This window comes from Dendrobates tinctorius, unplaced genomic scaffold (assembly GCF_039654945.1).
Source record: "Dendrobates tinctorius isolate UK_male_01 unplaced genomic scaffold, ASM3965494v1 ptg000120l, whole genome shotgun sequence".
Classification (NCBI taxonomy): domain Eukaryota; kingdom Metazoa; phylum Chordata; class Amphibia; order Anura; family Dendrobatidae; genus Dendrobates; species Dendrobates tinctorius.
The window spans coordinates 36,075,035-36,097,617 of record NW_027361788.1 but is presented as its reverse complement, the minus strand read 5'-3'; the positions used below and the strand labels follow the sequence as shown (position 1 = coordinate 36,097,617).

The following is a 22,583-nucleotide window of genomic DNA, read 5'->3' as shown; positions in this document are numbered from 1 at the left end:
CGCAGGCCTCCTTCCCTCACTCTCCAAAATGGCGTTCTGGCATTCTTCCTGCCTCAGCCCCTTTCCCGCCACTGTCTTCTTCTGCCCCTCCTTCCGGGGGCGGCGTCTTCTTCCAGCGCCTCCATACCAAGCCAGTATATAAACCCCTCGGGGGGTGGGCCATGTATCTGTCACATAGTAATTCAGGCAGGGAAGGCCCAATACTCTTCGCGGTCTTTTCTTAGAACCTCCCATCTCTTCACGCCCTTCTTCTCCGCACTAGCGGCCATTTCTAATGTCCATTTTACAGTCTATCAAATCAGGTCTTCTGCACATTTTCAAAAGTACAAAGTCTCACAAATTTCAGGCGCACAGAACCCGATGGCATCATGTCTCGTCATCCTGTTCGTGACGCCAAAATTGGGTCTCCCTCACACCTAGGGCAGCGGGTTACCCGGTACCGGGCCGGTGTCAGGGGGGAAGAACTCCAGTACCGTAGTTCTCTGGAATCCCTCCTGTCAGATGTTCCTAGAACCTTACTTGTATGGCAGACAGCTGTAGCCTCTATCGGGGACTCCCTTCTCAGAAGTCCTGGCTCTCTATCCAGTTGCTGTTGTGTCCCAAGTCTTTGATAGGAGTAGTGCATTTACAGCCAACTACTCCACCGGTGTCTGCTGCAGAACCATAAGTGTCCATACAACCTCGGGGACCGGGCCCCGGACTTGCGCTAAGAACCTATAGGCAGTGTTCCTCTTCCAACCCACAACTCCTCTCTGTTCTCCTACTCCTTCGTTCCGCGCTGTTCCTTCTCTCTCTTATGGAAGCTTAGGTTGCAGGTCTACGTCTTTCTCCTTCTCTTCTCTTTCCCATGCCAGCTGGCTCAGATCACTGAGGCAACTGCAGCACTCTTTCTAAACTGAACTCAGACTGAACTCAAAACTAACTTCAGAACTGAACTCCTCTCGCCTGACCTCCTGTCAGACTGACCTACAATTCTCAACTTTCCCTCTCTTTTATACTAAGGCTAAGTTCACACGTACCGGAACTCTGGTGGAAATTACCGCGAGAATTCCGGAATTCCATTCCGCGGGAAAATTGCATTTTAAATTCCCGCGATTTTCCCGCGGAAAAACTAGCATTTTGCAAGCGTATTTAGCTTGCAAAATGCTAGCGTTTTCCAAGTGATATGTAGCATTGCTTGGAGAACTGACTGACAGGTTGGTCACACTCGTCAAACAGTGTTTGACAAGTGTGACCAACTTTTTACTACTGAGGCCGCCTATGCAGCATCAGTAGTAAAAGATAAAGTGTAAAAAAAAAAAAAAAAATGGGGTTATTCTTACCTTCCGACGTCCCGCGCAGCCGTTCCCAGTAATCCTTTGCGAAAATGCCCGTGATGACGTCCGTTCTCGCGGGATTGTGACGTCTCGCGGTCATTCACGATGACGTCGCGCGAATGACCGAGAGACTTCGCGATCCCGCGAGAACGGACGTCGTCGCGGGCATTTTCGCAAAGGATTACTGGGAACGAGAGCGTGGAGAGAAGCGGGAAGGCTGCACGGGACGCCGGAAGATAAGAATAACAATATTTTTTATTTTAAATTCTAATTTTTACAGGGATATGGTACCCAAAGCCCGGAGGACAGTCTCCTCTCCTCCGGACCGTGGGTACCATCCGCAAATGTTCTGCTTACTTTCCGCATGGTGTGCACAGCCATATGCGGGAAGTAAGCGGAACAATGCATTCCTATGGGTGCGGGATCGCCGCGATTCCGCAAAATTAATGAGCATGCTGCGGTTTTTACCGTGAAGCGATTCCACCGCGGTAAAAACCGCAGCATTAGCACAGCATTGCGGAATCCCATAGGAATGCATGAGATGCTTATTTTTCGCGTTTTCGCGGCAAAATCGCGCGGTTAAAACCGCCGCGGAAACGCGAAAAAAACGCCATGTGTGAACTCAGCCTTACTCCACCCACCTCCCAGCACATCTTGTGTTACGAAGCAGGGTTCCACGAAGGGTGCTCTGCTACCCCCAGCCTGAAGCTGCTAGGCGGACCTACTGAACTATCCTGTGTGTGGGATGCAGATGTTGGAGTGTGGAAGGGAGTTCCCGACTTACCTAGGCCATGGGGCACTACACCTTAGGAGAAGGTGCAGTACCTCTGTGGCGACTGAGCCTCAGGGGCGCCACATACCCCCTCGTTAAACACAGCACGTCCGCGGGCTGCAAGATAACAAAGTAGACAGCAAAGAAACATACAAAAAATTTTGTAATGCATAAACACTTCTTATACTAATCTTCCTACTATAGGAGGTACTCATCTTGAACGTTACAAACAATTCTATCTCAAATCCTATCTAAAATTTTTAATTCTAAGTGCAATTCTCAAGTCAAAGTGCTATTCTCCGTAACACATTTCCTCTCATTTTCTTCTCTAGTACACATTTATTTTTCTACTTTCACTGTCTCTTCTAGACGCAAGACGCTGACCGCAAGTACCTGGTCTGTCACCTGTTTACTTTGAATTCTTTATTCACATCACTCATCTCTAGAACAGACATTCCTAATTCTTCTACAAAAGCCATTTCTCAGTTACTAATACTCTTATAAAACACATTATCAAATACTTCACAGTAAAACATTCAACAATTATTCTTGTAAGTGCTGGACACCGCTCCCAGCCGGGATTTCTTGCAGTGTCCTTGGAGGTAGACATCATCTTCGAAAAGTGTCCATGCAGAAACATTTTCTTCGCAAAGTGTCTTTTTATGTAAAACCAAGAAAGGGCACCTAAAGAGGTGCAAACTATTTACAATAAAAGTTTTTGGATCACTCCTAGTTCATGATCGCTAGTTCAAAATTGGGAAAATGCTGCCAATCAAAAAAGGGCAACAAAAGTGCTACTGGAAAAACATGATAGCGAAAACAAGGCACACCTCCAAAATCTTGTAGAAATCCTTCCCAGAAGAGCGGGAGCCGTTATAGCTGCAGAGGGGCGACTTTATATTAATGTCTGTGAATGTAAAATCGGAAGTTACAAAAGTTCCTGGAGATGTAATGTGGAGTGGGCACATACTTTTGTCCAAGTAGTGCATGCTGACCACAAGATTTTGTGCCTGCTAAATGACAGAAGACACCAAAAAAGTGCCAGAGGAACTGGACTGAGAAGGATCCTGGGAGGGTGAACCGAATTTAGTAAAAGTGGAAAAGGTGGGAGATCTTTATGAGCTCCTAAGCCAGTGATGATTTCCATCTTCACATCATGCTATGATCATTGGTGGGAGCATGGTGAAAACCTGACATGAACAAACAAGTGATAGTCGTAGTAATCCATAAAGGGTCTGATAGAAACTAAAATTTAGACGTCTGTTCTATTCTCAGGTGACGGCTACTATCTAGCCATCGGTGGAGCAGTCGCTCAACATAACTGGAGCCACATCAACAATGTCCTCCAGGACAAGAAGTTCAAGTGTAAGCTGATTGACTGCTCTGAAGATCTGGGGATGATAAGCATTCAGGGACCGGCCAGGTAGGTTGGAAGGACTTGATTCATTTATGGCTTCGATGTAGTCTACAACAAGTTGGACCTTGTGGAAATATGATGATGGAGGTTCTAGAGGTAGAGTGTCCATGAAGAAGGTCTTCATTCTCATTCCCAATAGGTTCTTATCAGTCTGGTAACTAGTAGCATGGCTACATACTCATAGCTGCGCTCTTCAGAGCAGAACTTTTCGCAAAATTTGTGTAAAATCCGCAAAACCCCTTTAAGAAATGTACGTGAATTCTGTTTCTTAAGTCATTGTGCCCAAGGCAAATGACTGCTGTGGGTCTTCTGAATCCCCCCTGCCACTTATAATGGCATAACATACCCAGTGTGCTCCTCACATCGCCTGTTTGAAAGACTGGTGACCGTATGGCAGTGTCTGTACTGCGCCTCCTTCCTCTCCGCACGGTGCAGACAGAAATGTTCAGTGCTAAATCGTCAGAATATTTGATGTCCCATCCTTACGGTCATTCTGTGTGACCTGCCACGTTAGCTTAAAATCAGCAAGCTCCTTCCTTCCCGGCAGCCCCGAAGCCCAAATCTCTTTCAACTTGTATCAATCTTTAATGCGTGTGGCTCGCACATGTGTGTGCCTGTAACGAGCGGCCTGCGACAAGGCGAGAACCAAAGATGTCACATTAAATCCTAATAACACGGATTACTGCTGCTGTCTGCGTCTAGAACTGATCTCATGCCAGTTACCTAAATTCACATGCAACATATTTAGCCCTGCGGCCCTTTAAATTACATTTAACTCACAACAGGTAAGGGGAAACAGTCAGCATGCCTGGATGGATGCAGGTAAATGGCTCTGATTAGGTTATTAGGATGATTAGGAAAGCATCATAATGCCGTCAGCAGGTTATACAGCAGGAGGGGTTGAGCTGATTGATATATAATTTGTGCGGAAACATTCAGCATAATTTGTATTTATATTTTTTATTTAAATCCCTCCTTTTTTTATGTTCAAGAGTCCAGTGGGCGGTCCTACTTGGTGATATAAGACAATGGGTTTCCAATTGATAAACTACAACTTATATTGAATATTTTTCCCCCAAAAACTATATATCAATCTACTCGTCTCCTCCCACTCTATAAAATGGATTGATGCCATGTACAATGTTACTGGTTCCCTTTAATATCACTTGAGAGATGAAGTCCCCCTCAAAATTTCTATCATGCTTGCTGTTTCAGTTTGGGGAAAGCTAGTTGGCTCCCATTACAAATTCCTAGGTCTTGTCACAGGGGATGTATTTCGGCATAATGGTTGGAAGTCAGAGAATGGTGGATGAATGCCATTATGGGACTCGTTCGAGTGGCCAACTTGTTCCCTAGCTTTTATTTTCGATGAAATGGAATGGAGTACTGACTTCCTTTTGAACTTGTGAGATTTTGGACTACCTCAGACTCCAACAGACAATGCAGTTCAGCTGGAGTCAATGATCATTGCTGCCTCCTAATGGAAGAGAGCTAAATTGCAGTCTACAGCGTAAAAGATCACATGAAGTGTTTTATTTTTTAGATAATCCCTGTAATAAACTAGAAGTTAGCTCCAAGTAACCATCTGTGTTCTGTCTTCAGTCTCTCCATTCTTCAAGACGTCCTGGATAAAGATTTGAGCAATGACGCTTTTCCATTCTCCACGCACAAGATTGTCAAAGCTGCTGGGTTTAAGGTATGTGCCATTTTCTTTTCAGCAGGTAAGTGACAGTATGGTTCTCATGTATTGGTATTCGTTTGGCTTCATATAGGCTTAAAATTCATTAAAGGGGTTTGGACAACCCCATTTTGCTACCATAAGATCATCATGGGTAATTCTGCTGTTAGGACTAGTAGCAATCAGTTGTGATTGTCGGAGGGACCTTGCAGCAAGTGTTACTTTTTCCTGCAGTGCCACCAGTGGCTAAACAAAGCATTACACCAAGACAATTGAAACTAATGGGCTGTATGTGCAATGAATTGATATTTTGTGTAATCCATTGTAAGAGACACTTACTGAATGGCTTAGTAAAAGACGATTAGTGCTGCATAGGAGCAATCAGGATCCACAGAGACAGTTAGGTGACTACTATTTAGCTGGTTGAGTCCTACACCCTACTTTTTGCTGCACATTGCTATTCTGGGTCTGCAGGTGCTTGGGATTGTTCAGTGACCCCCACCGGATCCCTAGCAGCTGTGTTTTGTTAAAAGCTTCCTTTTTGTAACCCAAATAGGCTGTGGGATCCTCCCCAGCTATATCCTTCCATCTATCTCCTTGCCTGACTGATCTAATAGTATAATGGAGAAAAGAGCTCCTGGCTGGCCCAGCACACGGCCCCGTGTGCAAAAGAGCCTCCGAAAGTACGCTTCTGACACAATCTGAGGGACGGGGAGACAAGTGAGGGGTTACGTGAACATCATCTGCAATGCACGCCGGCTTCTATCACACACCGTGAAGGATTTCTGCGTTTTGTACTTCATTTAACTCTGCTGGTAGCAAGAAATTCTCTTAACTCCTTGTGGTGCATCCTTCACTGGGAAAGAACAGATGAGAAAATAGAAAAGTGGGATGCAGTAAATCCGATTATTAAATTTCCAAATTGTCATGTACGGGACCCCGTAATCACCTAGGGGACATATTCCTCACAGGTAGGCATAGTCCTGGCATATGGCTTGTGTATGGTATTGCTGTTCGGTCTCGGTATAGCAATTGGGGTTGAGCTGCAATACAAGATGTTTCCAAGAGTGGCGCTCTTCTCATGCTCCTCTTTTGAATAGATCTATATGATCAATGGTAAACTGATCCGACCTTCAGCTTCCCGTAACAGCCTGACATTGCTAGAGCCTTGAGAGGTAATTAACAGGTAGCTCCTTTACTACCCTACACCACCAGGGCACTTACCATAAACCACTACACTACCCTAGACCGCCAGGGACTTAAGCCCAAAACTGTCATAGACAACCAGGGACTTTACTATTATGCCCTATACTGCCCCACACTACCTGGGACTTTATTATTTTCCCTTAAACTGCCATAGACCACAAAGGACTTTATAATTTGCCCCAACACTACCTTGGACCACCATGGTGCTTACTATTACCCGCCTTTAGTGTCCTGGACTGTCAAAGATCTAGCCATGAGCTATGACACTGCTATAAACCACCAAAGACTTGATCAGCTATACCCCCTACACCACCTGGGACATTATCATTTTCTCCTGCACTGCCCTAGACCACCTGACTCATTATTAATAGTCCCTATACTGCTCTAGACCACCTGCGACGTTACTTTTTATCCTGAACTGCCCTAGACCACCTGGGTAATTATAAATATTTCTTATATTGCTCTAGACCATCTGGGACATTACTATTTTGGCCTGCACTGCTCTAGACCACCGGGGACATTATTAATATTCCCTATATTGCTCTAGACCACCTGGGACATTACTATTTTGGCCTGCACTGCTCTAGACCACCTGGGACATTACTCTTATGTCCTGCACTGCCCTAGACCACCTGGGTCATTATAAATATTCCATATACTGCGCTTGACCACCTGGGACATTATTATTAATTTGTCCTGAACTGCCCTAGACCACCTGGGACATTATTATTTTGTCCTGAACTTCCCTAGACCACTTGGGACATTATTTTGTCTTGAACTGCCCTAGACCACCTGGGACATTACCATTTTGTCCTGCACTGCCCTCAGACCACCTGAGACATTACCATTTTGCCTTGCACTGCACTGTGGGTACTGCATGGATCTGTACTGGGAGCAGTGGGTACTTCAGGGATCTGTACTGGGAGAAGTGGGGACTGCAGCGATCTGTACTGGGAGCAGTGGGGACTGCAGGAATCTGTACTAGGAACAGTGGTGACCACAGGGATCTGTACTGGGAGCAGTGGGGACCACAGGGATCTGTACTGGGAGCAGTGTAGACTGCAGGGATCTGTACTGGGAGCAGTGGGTACCACAGGGATCTGTACTGGGAGCAGTGGGGACCGCAGGGATCTGTACTGGGGCAGTGTGGACTGCAGGGATCTGTACTAGGAACAGTGGAGAATGCAGGGATCTGTACTGGGAGCAGTGGGGACCAGAGGGATCTGTACTAGGAGCAGTGTAGACTGCAGGGATCTGTAGTGGGAGCAGTGGGTACCGCAGGGATCTGTAGTGGGAGCAGTGGGTACCTCAGGGATCTGTTCTGGGACCGATTCTTTTTAACCTTTTTAATGACCTTGTGGATGGGATTGAGAGTAAAGTGTCAGGCTGTGCTGACGACACCAAACTATGTAGAATACTAAAATCTGACCTTGACTTTATAGTATTACAAAACGATCTGGATGAAACGTCTGAATGGGCAAATATTGGGTATTCTGGTTACAAGTAAGCAGAGCAGCAGTGCTCAATGTCAGGCAGCATCCGCAAAAGCAAACAAGGTCTTGGGGTGTATGAAAAGAGACATAAAATCCTGTGATCCCAATGTATTGTTACCCCTTTATAAATCATTTCCTTCCAAGGACCATTCTAAAGACCAGGGGGCACTCGTTACGGGTGGAAGAAAGGAGATTCTGGCAGCTAAATAGGAAAGGATTCTTTACAGTTAGAGCAGTCAGACTGTGGAATGCCAACCACAAGAGGTAGTAATGGCCGACACTATAACAGCTTTTATACAAGGGCTGGACGATTTCCTTGATACACATAACATTGGGGGTTATAGTTACATTAGTGACAAAATGAACAATTGGTGGAGAAAGGTTGAACTTAGGCTGAAAAAAGACCTATGTAACTATGTACCTATACTGCTCTAGACCACCTGGGATATTACCATTCTTCCCTGCACTGCCCTAAATCATCTGGGACTTCACACTTTCCCCCTACACTGCCCTAGTCCTTCTTGGGCATTACTTATATTCCCTATACTGCTCTAGGCCACCTGGGACTTTACTACCTACTTTTCCCTTGATTACCTGGGACACTACCATAGGCAGGATGGCAGTGTATGGCAGTGCTATTTAGATGCTGTATGGAGGCTTTCTTTAGGCGCTGTGTGGTGATATTATTAGGGCGTTATATGACCGTGTACTATATGACTTCTCAGACTTTTGCTCTACACGTTATAGCAATCTCTCTTTTTACTTTTCTGATTCCTGGACCTGGTTTTAGTCTCGGATTTCAATCACTCACTTGTTTAATATGAAGCTTCTGAGGAAGACCCCAAAATATGATCGTTAAAAATCCATATTTATCAAAATGCGGCGGCTCCTAGATGTATGAGTCCGTGTGGAGAAGACGACAGGATCTCCATCCATTTATCTGTAAATCTCCCTGATTAAAGTCCAGTGCTACAGCGTTGCCCATCATCAGACCCACGGGAACCTTTTCATCCACTTATTAATCAGCGAGCAAGCAAAAACCACAAGAGGAATCGATAGGAAAGCAACTAATAGCTCCAACATCATACTCAGCTCTATCAACCAAAGCAGCCAAATAATAGAGCCTCATGGGGACTGCGCTCTTGGCTTCCCATATAGGGCCAGTAGGGAATATCAAAGGGCTCCATTCTGCAGCCATAAGGAAGGAGACGGCCTGTATTCTGCTCCGGATGGGGGGCTGGCGGTGAACGCCAGAGACAAGTCTCGATCACTGACCCCCTGACAATGTGCAGGTTCAGTTTCTCAGAACGTACACAAGTAGCGCTGTGCATGGCCGCATACATAGAGGATGCATAGGGGACGTGACAAGTTAAGTCCAGGGTTGCATTAGCTTCTGCACTACGGTAAAGCACTTTAGCTCCAGGCTGCCCCTTTGGTAAAACCATTTTCTCCGCTCTGATGGAATCCGCTCTACACATTCTCCTTATTAACTCTTCCCTGTCTCCATCCAGGTGCGTGCCATCCGGCTGTCCTTTGTAGGAGAGATGGGTTTGGAACTACATATGCCCAGGGAGGCCTGTGTGCCCGTGTATCGAGCAGTCATGGAAGCTGGAGCCAAGCATGGAATTGGCAACGCCGGGTACAGGGCAATCGACTCTCTCAGCATCGAAAAAGGTAATGCTCACCAAAGGTTGGTGCTAGGGGGTCACAGTACCACCATCCAAAGTGGAGTAACATCAGGAAGTTTTGCAATTTTAATAAATGGAAACAAGCAGCAAGTATGATAGCTGGTGCTTCAGTTTACAGATCCTCATCTAACCTTTTTATTGCATGATGATGTAATGTTTACTAACACATATATACCGGCGTATCGTATTGATCCAATTGGGGACACAGCTAAAATGCCAAATAGCCTTTTTTCCCTTGGTCGGTGTCACATATGACACATGGCAGATGGGCTCTTTAACAGGTTTTACATCAGGGTCCAGAAGCTTAAGGTCCGGCTCTGGATCCATTCACACAGACCACTCAGCCCCGCCAGGACATCTTTATGCATTTAAAGTCTACAAGATCTGTCATCAGCAACTTCCTGACTGTTTCTTCAGTGACATGAGATTTATTTTTTACTCTCCCCTCTGCTTACTAAAGAAGGAGGTACATTTAATGGCTGAAGGGTGTAGGTATAGACTCGGGTGCCACATGAGCAGGTAGGGCCTATTTACAGATTTTACATTGGGGCCCAGGAGCTTCAAGGATCCATTCACACCAACAGTCAAGCCTCAGCAGGAAATGCTGTTGCATCTACTGTAGTGTCTACAAGATCCATCATCAGCAACTTGCTGATGATAGTTCTGTCATCTGCACCTTGCTAAAGGTTTCCATGTAGCGACACTGCTCCTCTTGCCCAGGAGGTATAAGGTCATACTCTGGATCTGTTCACACCAACAGCTGAACATCTTTATACATTTAATATCTACAAGATCTATCAATAGCATCTTGATGATGGATCCGTCATCTGCAACTTGTTGACAGCGTTCATGTAGCGACACCGAAAAACAACGGAGGAGGTGTAACACATTAACTGGCTGAGGAATGTAGGTATTGGGGGTTACTGAGGTTAGAGTCATACCCAACCCCAAGGCCTCGAGGGGGCCCTAATGTCCCATAAGAAGACACAATATAGGGAGGGGCTGATACAGATTTTGGGGCACAGATATTCCTCTGGGCTTAGGGTATTTAATGGATCTCTTCTTTTGGCAGGTTGTACAAAGGGCATGACTCAGCAGGGGGCGACAAAGAGCACTAATGAAAGAGACTATGAAATCTAATAGACAATCAGACACTTGACGGGTGGAAAACTCAGAGTTACAATAAGATATAATTTTTGAAAATGTAGTTACCATTTTCTGTATATTTTCTGCACCATTGATGGTGATATCGCATGCGTGCGGCCTTGCCCTTTAAATATGTATTTGGGCAGCATACATGAAACAAGGGCACCGGATCCAATCTCCTTGGTTGATGTCACATTGTCTGCAAGGAAACCTTCACCTAGAAATTAAATTACGTGCTCCCCGCCGCTTCCTGACTGCGATTTTGAAGTTCACATAAAACATGTATGAATTTTAGGGAAGAAAAGACACGGAGAATGGAAGACGGAAAGTAACGTTTCATTTCCTTAGACCTTCGCTAAGTGAATTGAATGTCGTGGTCTCATTAGAAATGAAAAGATATTGACATGTGCAAATGGAGATAAATTGCCACCTCTCACAACAAATGTCTCAGGATGATTAAGAGGTTTTTTTTTTATCCTGTGACAAGAAGCTGAAGGAATATTCATTTTCTGTAATAAAAAAGAGAGAGACGTGAATGGAGCCGTGACACTTTTATGTGAGATCACACGGGAGACTTTTTGCTGTCGTTTAACAGATGTGTAGATTTAACGATGATCCCCGAGCGGCTCCTGTGTCACACTGAGATGATCATTAGCGGGAGTCACAGATGACTAAATAATTGGAGGACTCCCCAGCCGGAAGAAGAACATGAAAGGAAAGCAAAACCCTGACTGTGGGTGGTAATGGAAAAATTAAGAACAATTAGCGTTAAATAGTCATAATGGTGTTAATGGTCCCAGCATCTGTCCGTGGTGCTGCGTAATTACAGCCGAAGCTGATTTAGATCATGGTCGCCATGTTGATTTATAATAATTGGGATTGGATCAAACTGCACCTGACCATAGAGATGGCATGGAAAGGCTTTCTTTTAATAGGGCAGAGATTCACTCAGCTGCCTAGTCCTTTATCTAGCTACCCAGACTAGAGCAGGTACATGGCACCAGGGGCAAGAATTGAAGGGGAAATAAAATATGGCGGGCCTGTGTCAGTTGTACGGATCCCACGTCTACTGCAGGGGGCCAGCATCTGTTTTAGGGATCCGGGTCTATTGCACGAGTCCCGTGTAAGCAGGAGACCGGAGGCAACGCACAGATGAGCACAAGGCGGGAACAGTCAACAAAACTATTTATTAATTCCAGTGTGGCGGGAATTTGCGGAACAGAAAACGGTGCAAACACAAGTGGAGTATATGTGGCGCCCCTGAGGCTCAGTCGCTACAGATGTACTGCACCTTCTCCTAAGGTGTGGTGCCCCACCATCCAGGTAGGTTGGAGGCTCCTGACAACGCTCCAACACTCGCACCCCACACAATAGAGTAGTTCAGCATAACCACATTGTGGCTCCTTGCTTAGAGAGAAGCAGAGCACCTTTGGTGGTTCCCTGCTTGGAACACTAAACATGCTGGGAGGCGGGTGGAGTTTAGAATACATAAAAGAGTGGGATAGTTTAGGATTACAGGTCAGTCTGACAGGAGGTCAGTCGGAGGGAGGAAGTCACTCAGAGAGGAGTGAGGAAAGGAGATCCCTGGAAGAAGGGATGGAGGAAGGAGTGCTGCAGCTGCCTCAGTGACCTGAGCCAGCTGGCACGGAAAAGGAAAGAAGGAGAAAGACGTAGAACTGAAACCTGAGCTTCCATAGAAGGGAAAGACAAGTACGGAACGTAGGAGTAAAAGGGAACACAGAGGACGTGGGTTAGAGGAAGAACCCTGCCTAGAAGTTCTAAGCGCAAGGCCGGGCCCGGTCCCCGAGGTTGTATGAACACTAATGGTTCTGCAGCAGACACCGGTGGAGTAGTGGGCTGTAAATGCACTACTCCCATCTACGACTTGAGGGCACAACAGCAATACGGATAGAGAGCCGGGACTCAGGAGTAGAGAGTCCCCGAAGCAGGCTACAGCTGTCTGCCGTGCAAGTAGAGTTCTTGGGAACATCTGTCAAGAGGAACTCCAGTGTAACTCAGTACTAGGAGATCTTCACACTTAAAGGCGCTATAGAGGAGACATTCAGAAAAGACACATAAGTTGGCGGAGAGTGGAAGGGAGCTTTCCATCTTGCCTGGAGGTTGACTGAGTCCCTGACCCAGAGGACACGGCACAGAAGCGGGCACTACAGACTGTGAGTAAAGCTTTGGAACTACATGCCCTGGTGTCCTCCATTCCTTCCTGCGTCCGTCCGCCTGGCACTGCTACATCCCCTGCACCAGACACTACACCATCTAAGTGTCCCCACATCTACACTGCCCTGGGACATCAGCCCTGCCTGTGGAGGGCTATACCATCACTGCTGCACGACGCCAACTGTCCCAGAGGATCTGTCTGCAGCTTCGGCTTAACACCTTGCCGAACACCACAGGTCGCGTCACGAACTATTCACCATTCACATATAGCCATTACTTGGGTTCCCAGGGCCACCGTCCGGGTCACCGCTGCTGTGACGCATCCCGCTGACACCGGCCCGGTACCGAGTACCCCGCAGCCCTGGGAGGGCGACCCATACACAATGCAAAACCTACAATAAGTCTTACAGTTCAATCGGAATAATCGGAGAAGTCTCTTAAACGATTATACTGGTGTCTCTTTGTTCCTGCGAGAGCTGCTACGGTAGCTCCTATTGACACAATGGCCCTAACAGGGGTCACCGGGTATTCCCTCTAGGCCACAAGTCCTCCTAATAAAGTCCTGAATGCTGAGCCTTCTTTGTCCCAGCTGATCCCACCCCAACTTTTGTCCTTGCCCAGGCTGACCCCTGTGCTGTACGCTGGTGTAGAAAGTGACAACCCGTTTCCCTTCTATCACTGCAAGCAGCCTCCCCTGGTCTATGTCTCCTTTTGGATCTTCGGTGCTTGACTGCATTGGGTGTCTCCTGGGCCGAGGGAAAAGAGGGCTGGGCTCCGGCTACCGTCATCTGGCCTCTGGACTTTGACTGGCGCAGATTGGGGATTCGGACTTTCACGTATGCAGTCTGGGCTCTGGATCTTGACTGGCTTATATCTGGTTCACGGGTCTTGACAAGCGTAGTCAAATCTCACTGGGCGTCGTCCGGGCTCAGTCTGACAGCGGCCTGCACCTTGCTGTTGCGCGCTCTCTGCTGAGGCCTGTCACACTGGCTTCAGCGTAGTCTCTGGCCTACATCCATACCGCTCCTTTCCTTGGCACCAAATCCCTCCGCAGTTTGGCACTCAAGACCTTTCATATTCAGGAACTTTGTCATCCAAGGCACCTGACCGGGTCCCACAGTTGAACTCATTCCCCCTGCAACTCTTCTGGTGTCGGTTGGTTCTCCATGGTCCGGTCTAGCCAGTAGGTGGTAACCTTTCTGCATTAATGACATCATGCAGGGGCTCTTCACTCTTCAAGGGTACCATCGCCTCCTCTTACACCTGCGTCTGTTGCAGGGATCGCGCATCTATCGCTGCGGTCCAGTGTCTGTTTCAAGGTTCTTGTATCTGTTGCAGGTGTCCCATGTCAATTGCACAGGTCCTGTGTCTGTTGCAGGGGGTCCCTTCTCTGTTGGGATGGGCCAGCATCTCTTGCGGGGCTGCCACATCTATTGCTGGGGTGCAACGTCTGTTGCAAGAGTCCCACTTCTGTTGCATGTGTAGTATCCTGAGCATGTTTCTGAGTAGTGGCTAGCAGATAAGCAGTGAAAGATCTTTAACAGTGTACTGCACCAGATTACAGGATTGACCCATGTAGAAAAATCAACAGTAAAAGTACAAGTGCCGCCATCTAGGGTGACTGTAAATAACGCCATGCTGAGTAGCCCAAGAGATTCCAAAATATCACTTTGTAAATACCCTTCTGTTTTCTAGGCTACCGGCACTGGCATGCAGACCTGCGCCCCGATGACACCCCTCTGGAGGCCGGCCTCGCCTTTACTTGTAAACTCAAATCCAGCATCCCATTTCTAGGACGGGAAGCTCTGGAGAAGCAGAAGACTGAGGGACTTCGTAAGCGGCTGGTGGGATTTACTATTAATGAGTGAGTGTTTTTTTTACTCTGTGGACTCAAAATTGCTTAGTTTCTCTTCCTTACCTGATCTTGTGCAACTTCCCTCCCACAAGATTACATTCCTCTCCTAAAATACTCTGTGTTGCTTGTGGGTTTTTTAGCATATAACCCTCTTTGCTACCTTTGCCCTACCACATGCAATCTTGTCCTCAGTAATACAGATCAATTAGTTCACAAGGTACGACCACACACAGAAACAGTGCACTTTTCTGTTGAAATGATATGTGCTGCTAATAGGTTCTTCTCCTTTCACCTTAGTTATATGTCAACAGAGAGATCGATAAAAGAATGCATTTTTTAATACGATTTTTTTGGCTGCTTAAATTTGGTATTGCAGCTTAACCCCATTCAGGTGAATAGTACCAACCTGAATTACCACAACCAACCTTTGGACAGGTGTGGCGCTATTTCTGATTAAAAAAAAGCAGCCATCATTCATATTTTTCTTTAAATTTATTTACATAATTTCTTATCTTTATCTGTGTTTTCTTGAATTATCAAGGAAGGTCCCTCTGTTTGGTCTAGAAGCCATTTGGAGGAATGGTATCGCTGTCGGTCACATCAGAAGGGCCGACTTTGGATTTGCGATTAATAAAACAATTGCGTATGGTTACATCAGAAATCCTGATGGAGGTCCGGTAAGTATAAGTTAATTTAGTAATATTTCTGACCAATCAGAAAACATCTTTAGAAATTCCAAATCAATTTAGACCAATGAAGGGAGACAAAATTGAAAGAAAAATGCGATCATGCTGTAGGTAGATGTCACATTTGACACAAGAGCTTTCCTACAATTGAAGAAGACTCCTTTGGGAGGGGTGGCTTAGCATTGGCTGCAAAACAAGCCCCTCCCCTGAGGAACTACATTGGTTATAAACAAGGGGATAGGAAATTGGCCAAAGATGAATGCACAGAGAAAGGAAACTCTAGGCCCTTTTTGGCCTGGGTAGCAGAACCTGACATTATAATTGGGGGCCCAATTAAATTTTTGCTGCGGAGCCCAAATTGATATTTAAGTCATTTTTTTAAATATAGCCTGGAAAGTTCTATTAAATGTACAATAAGCTTGCATCATCCGTTCAGCATTGGACTTGGTGGGGTTAAAGCTAAGATTAAGGGACACTTAAGGAACAATTTTGTGAATCGCCACGAATTCCTCTGCATTGCCTGGGAGTGTGTATTTTTCTCTATACGTGACGTTAGCAGTTGTCTATTTTTGTCAACAAAACCATTGCTATTGGCCATTTACTAAACTACTCATTAAATCATTTATTTTTGGCCTATTGTCGGGGCAAGTAATGATTGCCAGCAAAAAGGAGACTTGTGGGCATCTGAATTTCATTTGTCAGTCCCCAGAGAGGTGCCTTTATCTCTAGAGTAAAAATAATCTGTAATTTGAGTTATTTTCCTATCACCGCCTATAACACGCTCTGGTGTTTCTTAAGCTGTGTGTCATGAAAGGTAAAACACTGCCTAATTGATCAGTAGAGAAGTATTTGGCATATGGGAACAAAAAATAGACTGTCAACAATTTTCTAAAAAAAAATTGAGATGTTTATTTTGTCGCAGTGTTCACATTGACCTCTAGATGTCAGCACAATGGGTTTCACTAGAGAAAAATAAAGCATCTCGCTTTACAGCTTACAGTGAAGCAGAATGTTAGCACCTCATTCTCACTAATAGGGACATATAGGCATCATGGAGAGGGGTCAAGAGCAGATGTGGCTTATTTGTGGCTTGACCGGTGGCAGGAAGAATTTTCCTGGCAAAATGTAGGAAATTTTTGGAAAAATCTAGCAAATTTGGGACAGTTTGCATATATGTTGGTTGCAAATCTATGAACCTAATGCAGATTTTGAATCAGGGCCCCTGGTTATGGCTCCGATATTTGGTAATGTACCTTGGGCAGGCCAGTAAGCTGAAGACCAAATGGTAAGGCCCATATTCTGATGCAATATCTGGATTTTTTATCAGCCTAGCCTACAATCCTTCTTTCAGATGACTTAATGCTGCCATTTGCCACTTTTTGGAGTTCTAATTAACGCAATAATGCTATATTCTCGTACAGACTTTCCTAATTTCCCGTAGTGCCTGCTGTAAACCAGTCCTTACCCTTGTGTATGATTTCCAACCACTAATTGAGCAGAACCTCGGACCCTAATTCTCAGTAGATTCACGGTCTGGCCTTCCATATCCTTCCTGTATCATTATTCAGGACGTAACGATCATAAGCCTTAGTCCATGGTCTTGGGAAGCCACGGCCACCAATAATGTAATGGCGCAGTTCATCATATAAATTGGTCCAGCCTTATTGATCACTTTATTTGCCCGGAAAGCTTGTTTGTGTTTTTTTCTAGAGAGATAAAAAAAAATGCTCATTAAGGAAAAGGGGGCCCAAAATGTACAATTTATCTTCCTGCCGCTCTTACGACCCGTCACACACAATGCTCGCTGGCACTTATCAGTGAAATGAATCCGGCACCGTATAAAGATACGGCACATCTCATTCCATACCAGCTGTTTTATGTCACATTCATTAGCTAACGAGCTATTTTACAACCCGGATCCAGCTGGCGCGGCCCTCTGGAGAACGTAATAAGTTGATGGTTGGTTCACTGGTTGTTCAGTCTCTTAAAACATGGTCCGATAATCAAGCCCTGGGGGTGATGGGCGCAGCGCTCTCATGTGCCAGGATCATTAATCTACCTATAAAGCTGAGGAGCTGCACGTTCTGCCAGAAAGAATAAACATTTATGAAAAAGGAGACATAAGGTGAAGCAACAACTCTATGCACATTCAGCCCGACATCTGCCCACCATTACTTACTATTTACCAGGACCAGTTTTGAGGATGACCACCCTGGGCACAATAATCCTCTCCAGTGGCTGCCATCAATGACCTGGCGCTAAAGTTTTCTTTCCACCATTACTCTTAGGGTTGACGGCTTTAAAATCCCCATTTCATCGATTTACCCCACTGGTCCTGTTTTGTTTTGGCACTGCCCAGTCTCCACTTCCTGGTCTTGCCTCTCAAACAATCACGTCTTGAGGCGTGTCCCCACTGCGACTAATGATTGGTTAGTTTTTTTGTATTGAGATAACACCAGGAAGTAGAGGCCAGCGGGAAACTTGGGCTGCATCGTTACAGAACCTGTGAGGGGATTACCATACTTGGTTCATTTATTTATTTATTTCAACATTGCCTACGACATTGGCAACATTTTTTTGTTGTTTTTTTAGATTACTGTATGGAAGTGTGTGGCGAGGTTATTTGAGTACCATCCAATATGGTGATCTGGCTTCAGGCTAGTTTGGACCCTTGGGCAACAAATTTCCAGTCGGCTTCTCTAGCTTTCAATTTTTCCACACATTCAAAAATCCTTTTTTTTTATTTTCCTGTCAATAGAAACATATTAGGGCTTGTGTTTTTTTAAGTGATGCCTGTTATTGATCAGATTTTTGTAAAAAAAAAAAAAAAAAAAAAAGAATTCACTGATTTTGACGCTTGATTTTGATCTTCTTTACGCAGGTCACTTTGGATTTTGTTCGCAGCGGAGAATACGCTCTGGAGAGGATGGGGGTGACATACCTGGCAGAAGCCCACCTCAAGTCCCCATTTGACCCCAATAATAATCGGGTCAAGGGGATTTACTAAACTGGTCACTGTGACACAAACTGGTCAGAGACACTTATTAGCCCTTACTACTCTTACTAGCCACCAAGGTTCAATCATTATCTAGAGAACATGTACCCAAGAAATCTATGAGTGATGGCAATGTCGTCCTTTGTTGATTAACCGATCAAGCTGCCATCTTGGCAGAAAAGACTAAAGTAAATTTACTTATAAGGCGAATAATGTATTGCCTGTGCTACGTAGATTATGTATGTGAAATAACTAGAATATTGCCATGTTAATAAGGCTTCTATGATCTCTTTAGCGGGGGATATGACGGATTTAGCATTGTCATAGTCTCATGGTCCATGATTGGACATCTCTCAATAGTTTGGTCATTAGAGGTTTGATGGCTGGATTCAATACCTAAATGGAGCTATGAGGTTTTATAATTTGTCACACCTCTTATACATAATGGTATGGTCCAACGGTCCAACCTTCACTGACTCTGATCAAACAATGGAGTCCTGAAGAGAAACGACCATCAAAGAGACCCTGCTGCCTTACCCAAGTCCTGGCCAGCGGTCATTCACACCCCTACAGTTTATGAAATGAGAATTTGCTATCTGTACAAGGAATGGGGTGAGCTAGAGAAGGATTTGTCATTTCTCATATTTACAGGTGCCAAAATCGAATATTGCCATAAAGGGGTTGTAAAGGGTTAGAAAAATATACCTGCTATCTTCTAAAAACAGCTTAGCTCTAATTAAGTTAATGGAGCCAGGCGTCAATAGCACACACAGCCTGTAGACAAGTGTGGCGCTAATTCTGAAGATAAGCAGAGATTTTTTTTTTAATACTGTTTACGGTAATTCCTTTAAAGAGGAACTGGCAATATGTGAAAAGTGGCCATTTTTTGCCCTTATTTTATTCCCGCTATCCTGCTGAGATTTGTGCACTCTTTACCCTATTTATTTGGTGCTAATTTGTATGGTTTTTACTAAGGGGGCATGGCTCACAGATCCTCTGGGGCGTGTCTTTAGGCTGCTTGGCATAATTACTCTGTGACTTACAATACCCAATAAACTTGGCACGCTGACGAAAAAAAAAATCCTTTGTGAGAATTGAGTTCCTTTTTATTTTATTTTGCATTCATAATTGTTGAACGTTTTCAGTCCTGCTAGGGACCTTTGTCAGAAATAAGGTGAACAGAAAAGAAATGGAAAAGGGTATTAATGTCAAAGCATCACAATTTGTACATATACCAAATATCATCAACATCTCTGTTTGAAACAGTACATACGGTGAAAAATGAAACATATGTCAAGGGTTCCAAATAATTACCCTATGCAGTTGCCATTTTAAACTGTCCAGAGAGGAGAATTCAATATAAACCCATTCGCCGACATGATGAAAGTAACAAAGAATTTGTGTATAGCAAACAAAGATAAGGATAGTGACCTAGAAAATTATGTTATATAAAGGATGAGAAGGTTACACTGGATCAAAATTCTCAAGAGAAGAGAGGCGTTTTGGATCTTCGCACTACAGACTCCGAAACCCATAGGCCTCGATAGGGACTATGACATGGCAAACTTTCTTGAAGAATCTGCCTGTCCAAATGGGACTGCTACATAATAATGCATTCTATATTGATGTGAATCATTTGTGATATTAGTATGCCTTGTAGCGTGAATGACTATCTCTCTCATTCCTTCTAGAATTGCTAGATTTTCTTTTCGAACCTCTCTTGACTTCCTCTGGCCACCTATGGTATAGTATACTCTGGCTACACTCAGCATATAACACGGTCTCACATAGTATAGCATGCTACATAACATATCGGAAAAGCAGTTATAATCCATCATGATAATATATGACTTGTAATTGCCTTTGTTTCATACAGTACACAGTAATCGAGTATACAGTAGAACGCAGAGTACTTAATGGTTCATCACAACATACATGCTATAACATATGTATGTAAAACCACAATATTCCAAAAAAGGGGGGTGATACACACCAAATGCCACACAGCAGCACAAGTGTCAAGTGCTGCAAGTGATACACACCAATGGCCACATAGCAGCGCAAGTAAAGTATTACACGCTGCGATACTTTACATCACAATGCCCTTTTATTAGCATATATATGACTATGTGTCCACCCTTGGCAATGTTCCCTCTCAATACTCTATACCGATCCTACAGCTAGCGCTGTAGAATATTCGTATACGCCCACTGATGCATCGCACCGATCATTCCTACTCACAAATGCCCAATGCTGCCTTATGTATCCCTTGGCCCCGTGTCACGTCACGTGATGCGATGACGTGACCGGCCGTCATGAGAGTCTCGCAGCATACCCACACTTCCGGATACGGATATGAGCAGGTTGCCAGATGCAGTGACAGACAGAAGGCAGAGCAAGAGTTAACAACTTTACATTAACAGGGGGATACTCCCATGCAGGGAGGTAAACAGTTAAATGGGGAAATAAGCAGTTGAATGGTAGAATGCACAGACAAAGGGTATGCAGGGATGAAGAGGAAGAAATTCAGTAACGGCAGTTCATTTAAGTTAACTTATCCTGTCAGTCATTTCTCAGGCCATGGGTGTTGCTGAACGGATGATGGCGCCAACAACGGATGGCGTTATGCTTGTCTGATGAGGTCCTGTGGGTAACGATGTTCCGTCTTCTGGCGGCAGCGGTCAGTCTCCGGTACGTTCTGCTGAGCCCCTAGTCCATTAATTGGTGAAGCCGAGATTGGGCAGGCCACAGCGCTATTCGGGTCCAACGTAGCCTGACAAATGTATATTGGCAAGTCAGGGCGCAAACGTCTGTCCCGCACCCGGTTTCTCTTAGGTGGCACATGCGCTGTACTCACGGACTCGCAGCGTACATTATGTCACCTTGTTTTCTAGTCACCACCACACACACTGCACGTCTCCACTAGTGGTGGCGGAGGTACGCGGGCCTGTGCGGTAGTGGTACTCCAGGGACAACACACTCTTCTCTCCCTGCCACGCGCTGCCTGTTCCCACCAAGACTGACTGCTTCCGCGTGTGCTGTGGCTGTTGCAGCTTAGCCACACCCACTACTTCCAGGTGCAAAGGTTGTCTGGTCCCTTATGCTTTCCCCCGGACAACAGAGGAGATAGCCCCCACAGTTCCGGACCCGGCACAGAACAGGTACTAGTGGCCCGATCTTCCTCCTTACACTCCTCCTCTCCTTTAGCTTGCCATTCCACAGGTGACAGTTCCTGTAGCAAACGTTGACACGCCTCCATCTCTTGGATGATTCGCTGCCAAATTGGTCTTGTTTGTAATGGTTGGTGTTATGAATAGGTCACCGAGGAGGATGGCAGGAACAGGCTAAGCCACCAGAAAACCAGAGAGGTTGGTAACTAAGCGGATTGCAGACCCCTGATTCTATCAACACAACTAGCAGTAGCCGTGGAGCGTTCCTACGATGCCCTAGACGCTTTGACACAGCCAGAGAACTAACTAAGCCTAAAGCCAGAAAGGTGAAATCTAAACTGCCTCGGAGCAGATCCCCAAAGGAATAGACAGCCCCCAAACATATATTGTCGATGAGACAAGATGAGACACAAACACAGGCAGAAAACAGACTGAGCAAACGGTGGGGCCCAAGCTGTCTAGGCAGGACAGGACAGAAAAGATACTGTCTGCAATCACGCACAAAACCCTAAAAAAATCCAACACTTCTGAGGCCACACGACCACACCCCCGCTAGATCAGCACTCTGGTATAAACTGGAAGCAAAGCAAAAGATACTAACATAACATGGGACTGAACAAACTGACAAGCTGTAACATAGTAACTTATGGAGCAGGGCCCAGCGCTGCCCCCAGCAGGGAGTGCACTGAACCCTAGCAACATAGCAGAAAGCAAAAAAAAGGCACAATCAGATTAGATGCAAAGGATTAGCAAAAGAATCACTTAACTGAACCATGCAGATCAGGCAGGGGACAAAAAAAACTCCAAATGCACAAGGAGGAAAATCACCAGCAACCTCCAAGAGCAGCCAGCTCAATTATATGCTCCCAACCAGTAATACCAGGTTCCCAATTATCGTCGTCAGGTGGGGAACTTCCATCAACCTAGCCAGCTCCATTACTCTCAGTAACCAACAGAGGGAGCAGAGGGAGCTTCGGCTCAGAAAT

The 22,583-nt window shown here is 45.3% G+C and overlaps 1 protein-coding gene across 3 annotated transcripts in view; it reads left to right on the top strand.

Annotated features, from left to right (window-relative positions):
• Nucleotides 1–19,508, top strand: part of SARDH (sarcosine dehydrogenase) — an 82,256-nt gene extending 62,748 nt beyond the window's left edge. For all 3 annotated transcript variants that reach the window (XM_073541158.1, XM_073541157.1, XM_073541156.1), the window contains exons 16-21: nt 3,364–3,511; nt 5,108–5,201; nt 9,394–9,556; nt 14,587–14,755; nt 15,288–15,423; nt 18,314–19,508. In XM_073541158.1, the coding sequence (XP_073397259.1) occupies nt 3,364–3,511; nt 5,108–5,201; nt 9,394–9,556; nt 14,587–14,755; nt 15,288–15,423; nt 18,314–18,439 (836 nt within the window). In that variant the 3' untranslated portion in view covers nt 18,440–19,508. The remainder of the gene's footprint in view (nt 1–3,363; nt 3,512–5,107; nt 5,202–9,393; nt 9,557–14,586; nt 14,756–15,287; nt 15,424–18,313) is intronic.
• Nucleotides 19,509–22,583: the final 3,075 nt, after the last annotated feature.